The following is a 6,000-nucleotide window of genomic DNA, read 5'->3' as shown; positions in this document are numbered from 1 at the left end:
TCAAGATGAACTTAGCAAAATGTAATTAATCCAGAAGAAGGATGATTCTAAAAGTCATACCTATTCTTCAGGATGTATTTTGTGCCATTTATTTTGTAATATGAGGAATAGAACAGGAGTTAATAAATGAGATGCTGTTACATTCCTGAACATTATTTCCATTTCCTAATTTAGAAGGCTAGCTATCAAAAAAGCAGGCCAAAAAGGGTTCAGAGAAGAGACTATAGCAAGGACGGTGTTTGTAACAGAAGCATTGATTGGCATCTATTTGACAGCAGAGAATTTGATGGTAAGGCATTTCCAAGTTGCCCCTTTAAAAGTCTAGGGTACGAAATACCTTGGTATTTTGCTCCTTTACTACATTTTTTTTCAAGGCATATTACGGTTTTGTCTGGATTCTAATATGTACATCCTTATAACTCACTTCCCTTTTTGTGTTTTTGTTCAGACAGAAATATTTCATCTGGAACATGGTATTCATATGGTAACAACAATTTATTACCAGAAAGGTATTAGGAGAGAGCAGGCCTTAGGTGTGGGGACCAACCATGTTCTTTGAAGGGAACTGGGTAATTTGCATGCAGTGAGACCCGTTTCGAGACAGCTCAGTCCAGAGGAACTCCTCTAAGCAGTGCTGGGGGACTGGTTCGGTAAACTTTCCTGATTATTTCTACTGGTAGCTATTTATTTCCAACACAGGCACTGCCCTTGCAATGGTGTGGACATCTACCTTTAGGTCTCCTCCATCTCCTTTTATTTTCCAATTACAAGAGGAGATTAACAAGCCTCATTCACTACGTCTAAAGCTATAGCTTTAGTTTCTACTTTTCATCCTTCACACCACATGCTCCTGCTCTCTCAATGTGTGAATGAAAGCATTTGGGCAATCATGGAAACAGGATTCAGGAACAGGTGTTGGATGAATAATATCCTAGCAGGAAAAAAAAAAAGCTTGGGGTTTTTTGGTTTTTTTTTTTTTTTTGGATGAATCAGATCCTTGATCCAACTCATCACTTGGGAGAAATGTTTGTGCCAGCACCTGGCAGAAGCTTGACGCCAAAACCACGATGCTGCACATACACTGCGTGAGCAACTGTTCCCTGCGCCTGCGCTCATCTTGTCCCCAAAACACAGCTTCGACGGCAACGATCATGCTGGCGACTCACAGGTCTTTCTCACCCAGACTTGCCTTTATCACGTACAGCAGCCCTCCCTGGCACCCCTCTGTCACTAAACAACCTCTTCATCTCCTAAGTCGCAGGCGGTGCGAAAGGGACAAAGGCTCCGGCAGCACCAAGCCCCGACGCAGGCCCAGGCCTCCCAGGGCTGTGAGGCGAGAGCAGCCCAAGCGCCGGCGGCGGGAGCCAGACGCCGAGCCTTACCCGAGCACCGCAGCCTCCCGGCTTGCCTGTTCGGAGCGGTTTTTACCGCCCTGCGGACACGTCCTGCGACGGTGGGCCGGCGGAGGGCCACCCTAGCCCCTCACCGACCACTCGTCGGCGAGGACCCCCACTCCCCGGCCACGCTGGGGCGAGTGCTCCTCCCCCGCCCCCCCCCCCCCCCCCCCCCCCCGCATGCGCACACCGGCACCAGACACCCCCCCCCCCCCCGTCAAGTGGCCCGGGGGACTGCGCCTTTGCGCGCTTGCGCAGAACACCCCTCCCCGCGCTTCCCCTCCCCCCCGCATGCGCATCCGCATGCGTCCCCCCCGCCCATTCCCTCCCCGCCTGCGACGCCGGCGCGCGCGTTTTTCCCCGGAACCTTGGCACGGAGCCTCTCGGGGCCGGGGGCGGGAGCCTCAGACGCCTCCGACGCCTCTGACGTCACTTCCGTGCGGTCCCATCGCCGGGGCCAATGGGCGCCTCCGCGCTCGGCCCCGCCCCGCCACCGCCCTCCCCCTCCCTCCGCCGCTGGGCTGCCGTCGCGTTCGGGGCCGCGGCGTTCAGACGCCGTAGCGGGGGAGGAGGAGGAGGAAGAGGAAGAGGGGGAGGGGGCGGGAGGAGATGGCGGCGGGGGCCTCGGCGGCAGCGACGACGACAGCGACACGGAGAGCGGGCGGGCGACGCACCCGCAGGAGGGAGGAGCCGCCGCTGCAGCCGCCGCAGCTCCCGCGGGCCCGCTCGGAGCAGTGACCGGCCGCCTCCTCCGCCGCCTCCCTCAAGCCGCGGCCCGCTTGCCTCTCGCTCCTCCCCGGCCTCGCCTCCGCCTCTGCCCGCGGCGGCTGCGGCGCTCCCCGCCCCCACGCCCGCGCGAAAGCACCGGCGGCGGCGGCTGGGGGCGACGGCCCGCGGCTCCCAGCGGCGCGGAGGCCTTAGCCAGCCCCCTCCTGGGCGCGGGCCGTGGTGGTGAGCCGAGGGGTCCCGTCGCTTTGCTGGTGGTTATGCATGGTCAGCCCCGGGCCGCTGCTCAGAGCCCTTCGTGCGGAGGCCGTCGAGCGGGCAGCGAGCCCTCCTGCATCTCTCCTTCGGCTCATGTCCCCGCCGTCCCCCGCCTAGGCTAGAGTAAGCTGAGAGCTCGCTTCTCGGGAAGAGGGAAATCTACAGCCATGTATTTTCTCAGCGGCTGGCCCAAGAGGCTGTTGTGTCCTCTGGAGTCCCTGGAGCAACCTCTTCACATCCAGACGGATCCCCAGAGAGCTTTCTTCGCAGTGTTATCCCCATCTCAGCTAAGCATTTGGTACTGCAGAGTGAGTATCCATCCTCCTGTTAGCCCTCAGACCCTGCTCTCCCCGCTGAAAAGCCCTCTCATCTGTAAAATGTCTTTTTTTCGTTCCTGTTCCAGAAGGGGTTGTAAAATTTGGGACTAAAGCTTACAGAATACTTCATTATTTGTGAATCAGAGTGATTAAGCCATGATGTTTACTGATAGCAATGTAGTGTTAAGAAAATACGTAAGATCAATCTGCTTGGAGTTAACACCTGTGTTATTCCTGAAAATGAGACTTCTAACCAACTTTTTTTTTTTGCTTTGACTTTAAGTTGCGCTTAAGCATAATATAAGGAGGGTTTGTAGCAGTGCTTTTTTTGCAAATATGCTTCATGTCTTCTGCCTTCATATGTTCTGTGTTTTATATAAAAGGACATATGAATGTAGGAGATATGAAACATATTTTTTATAAAACACAGAACAGACTATAGCATTCTGTGTAATGGTATAACACAGAAGTTCACAAAGTTTTCTTTTTATGAAAAGTTTAAAAGTTTTGCGGCCCTAAACAGAAGTATTGTCATGGCTTTTGCATGCAAGTTGCTGCTCTAGCAACATCCAGTTTGAGACTACATGAATAATTGACGTTAAATGCCTTGCTTTTAATTCACTTAGAATTAGTGTGGTAACAAAAATGTTGTTTATCAATTTGATTTGATGCAGTCAATGTGATACTGACTTCAAATTTTGATGCTGGATCCTTTTAAATACTGCCTAGATTAGACCCTAAATCTTTCTATAAATATCTCCAACTCCAGATAATTTATAGAGTTCATCTCAGATTACAGTAGAAAACTAACAATCCAATTTTAGAAAGCTGATACTGAAAGGTAACAAATGACAGCCATAGCCTTAAAATCTTGTTTTAAGTTACACTGGGATTTCATCACTTTACCTTGTGTTACGCTCTGCATGGCTGTTCATTAGTTCCTGGGTGGGGTGCTGATGCTTTTTTTTTTTCACCTATAGAAGTATCCAACTGGGACATACCAGCCCAGTAACTATGCTGCGTGAACATCATCATGTGGCCTCTGTTTTCTCATGTTTGTGGCACATAGTGTAGATAAAGTGTACGCTCTTCTAGCTTTTGCCAGTTGTTAAACCTATAGTTGTAGTCTGTCAACAGAGCACAACTGATCTTCTTTTCCAGGAAAACACATAAAAAAGAACAGGCTTGTAGAATGCTTCTCAAGATGTGCCCTGTTGTCCAGAATGTAGTTTACTTTATGGTATGTTCCTGAGGACGATGTTCATTAACTTACATGCTTGGACTTGTTTTGAAATGTTAAATGTTGTATAACTGGCTACAGACAGAGCACTAAAAGAATTCACTTGATGCAGAGAAGCTGAGCAAACTTACAGGTCATTAAAATTTTTTAGATACATTTTAATTCAGTATATGATGGGTGCTTTTGAGGAAGGTTCTGACTTTGCCAGGCTTGATCGCTGACTGATCTTAGACTAAAAGTACATTACAATCTCACCACCTCTGTGGACATCCGGCTGTTAGGAAAATCCTGTAAGACAAAGGTTTCTGTTAAGGGCATTTTTTGAGAGAATCTCTTGCATTATTTTTAAGTATATAGCTGGGGTTTTGGGTGGGGTTTTTTGTTGTTTTTTGGTTTTGTTTTTTGTTTGTTTTTGAAGGTGAAGCTTAAAATCTTGTCTTGGACTTTTATAAAACAAACTAAAATTATTGCATTCTAGAAAATGTTTTCATTTGTCAGAAGTATCTTCTTTGGAACAAAGGCTGAGTTCTGGTCAGGTTGAACTAATTCAGTTTCTTGAAATAGAAAACCTTCAGGCAAATGTTCTTGTTAAGACTTATTACTACCTCAACTATATATGAAAGGTTTCATGTAAGAATGAGGTGATGAGGCTGGTGAAGTTCTGTTTTGAATTTTTCAAGAACAGGGGGCCCTTTGAAATACTTCCAGGCATGTGAATTACATTCAGTATGTGTATTTTTCAAGTGAGGTGGTAATGTTTAAAGCTCCTTTTCGCCTACGGTGTGCTAAGAACTAATGGAACTAAGGAAAATTTATCCCAAAGTGTGGATTGTTTTCTGGTTTGGAAACAATATAGGTATTAAGATTAGAAACTGGGGTAAATGCTGTAGGTAAAACCAGATGGAATTCTGTTAGTGTTGTTGAGCCAAAAAGTCCTTGACTATTTTACGTCTTTTGTAGGGAGAGATTGGATTGTGGATAGAAAAGACCACTGATCAGTGGTGAACTTTTTTGATCATGCACCAGTACTGGTGAAAGATTTTTGAGCATGCACCCCCAATATGTGTACATTTATTTATTTATGAATTATATACCTGCGCTACTCTACTAGTATGCACAGTATCAAGCATACACAACATAGAAATTAAAAAATAGAGTAGAATAGAATAGTCTATTTCAGTTAGAAGGGACCTACAACGATCACCTAGTCCAGCTGCCTGACCACTTCAGGGCTGACCAAAAGTTAAAGCATGCTGTTAAGGGCATTGTCCACATGCCTTTTAAAGACTGACAGGCTTGGGGCATCAATCACCTCTCTAGGAAGCCTGTTCCAGAGTTTGAAAAGGAAAAAAAAAAAGAATGAGGTAAAGCTGAAATAAACACATTTTAAAATTTTTACTTTACTTATTAATGATACAAAAAATACTTTCTTCTTGCACCCCAATGGATTGTATTAAATGCATCCCACTTTGGAGACTGCTGTTCCAAGTATTTTTCTTAAATCAGAATAAACTTTTGGCCTAGGTACCTCAGAAGATTCCTTGACACTTAAGAGCCAATTAAACTGTGTTCATTGACAGCATTGGAAAGCTTGTCAATGTTTTCATTCTGGTAGTGTTAAGTACTTGGATGCTTGAAATGAGAATTTTCAATTCATGAAAGAAACTTTCTGGAATGCTAAAATGAGGTAATTGATGTTTAATAGATTGACTTGGGAACTGAAGGTGAGGTTTCATGAGGCAGCTGTGCCGTCCTAAGTGTTGTGATCTTTCCTGCTTGCACCTGTATTTTAGTGGCTTTTATGGTGGATTAGTGATGGCTTTTACAGGGTTGTTCAGCTGGCTGAACAAATAGAAGCCTGTTTTTTTCAGCTCATGAAGGGATCAAAGGAGCATTTTAGTTGACTGGTTGAAAGTGTTACTCCTTTAACAGTAGTGGCTTTTAATTTTAAATTGGTTTGGTTATCTCGCGTAATAAGAGCTTGAGGCAGTACAGGGAATTCTAGATATTCACCCACAGGGCTCTAGATGTTAAGGGAAGATGTAAGCAACCGAGGAAGGAGGTG

At 46.3% G+C, this 6,000-nt stretch overlaps 2 protein-coding genes across 3 annotated transcripts in view; both read left to right on the top strand.

The window, feature by feature from the left end:
• Positions 1 to 1,151: 1,151 nt before the first annotated feature.
• LOC127027761 (serine/arginine repetitive matrix protein 1-like) lies at positions 1,152 to 2,500 on the top strand. Its single transcript, XM_050913600.1, has 2 exons — positions 1,152 to 1,453; positions 1,774 to 2,500. Exons 1-2 carry the CDS (start codon positions 1,152 to 1,154, stop codon positions 2,498 to 2,500), a joined length of 1,029 nt encoding a protein of 342 aa, XP_050769557.1.
• The window catches only part of RIC1 (RIC1 homolog, RAB6A GEF complex partner 1), a 49,896-nt gene continuing 46,313 nt past the window's right edge, over positions 2,418 to 6,000 (top strand). For both annotated transcript variants that reach the window (XM_050913402.1, XM_050913401.1), the window contains exon 1: positions 2,418 to 2,686. In XM_050913402.1, coding sequence (XP_050769359.1) covers positions 2,546 to 2,686 — 141 coding nt within the window. In that variant the 5' untranslated portion in view covers positions 2,418 to 2,545. The remainder of the gene's footprint in view (positions 2,687 to 6,000) is intronic.

This window comes from Gymnogyps californianus, chromosome Z (genome assembly GCF_018139145.2).
Source record: "Gymnogyps californianus isolate 813 chromosome Z, ASM1813914v2, whole genome shotgun sequence".
NCBI classification, from domain to species: domain Eukaryota; kingdom Metazoa; phylum Chordata; class Aves; order Accipitriformes; family Cathartidae; genus Gymnogyps; species Gymnogyps californianus.
This window is presented reverse-complemented; position numbering and strand designations above follow the sequence as displayed.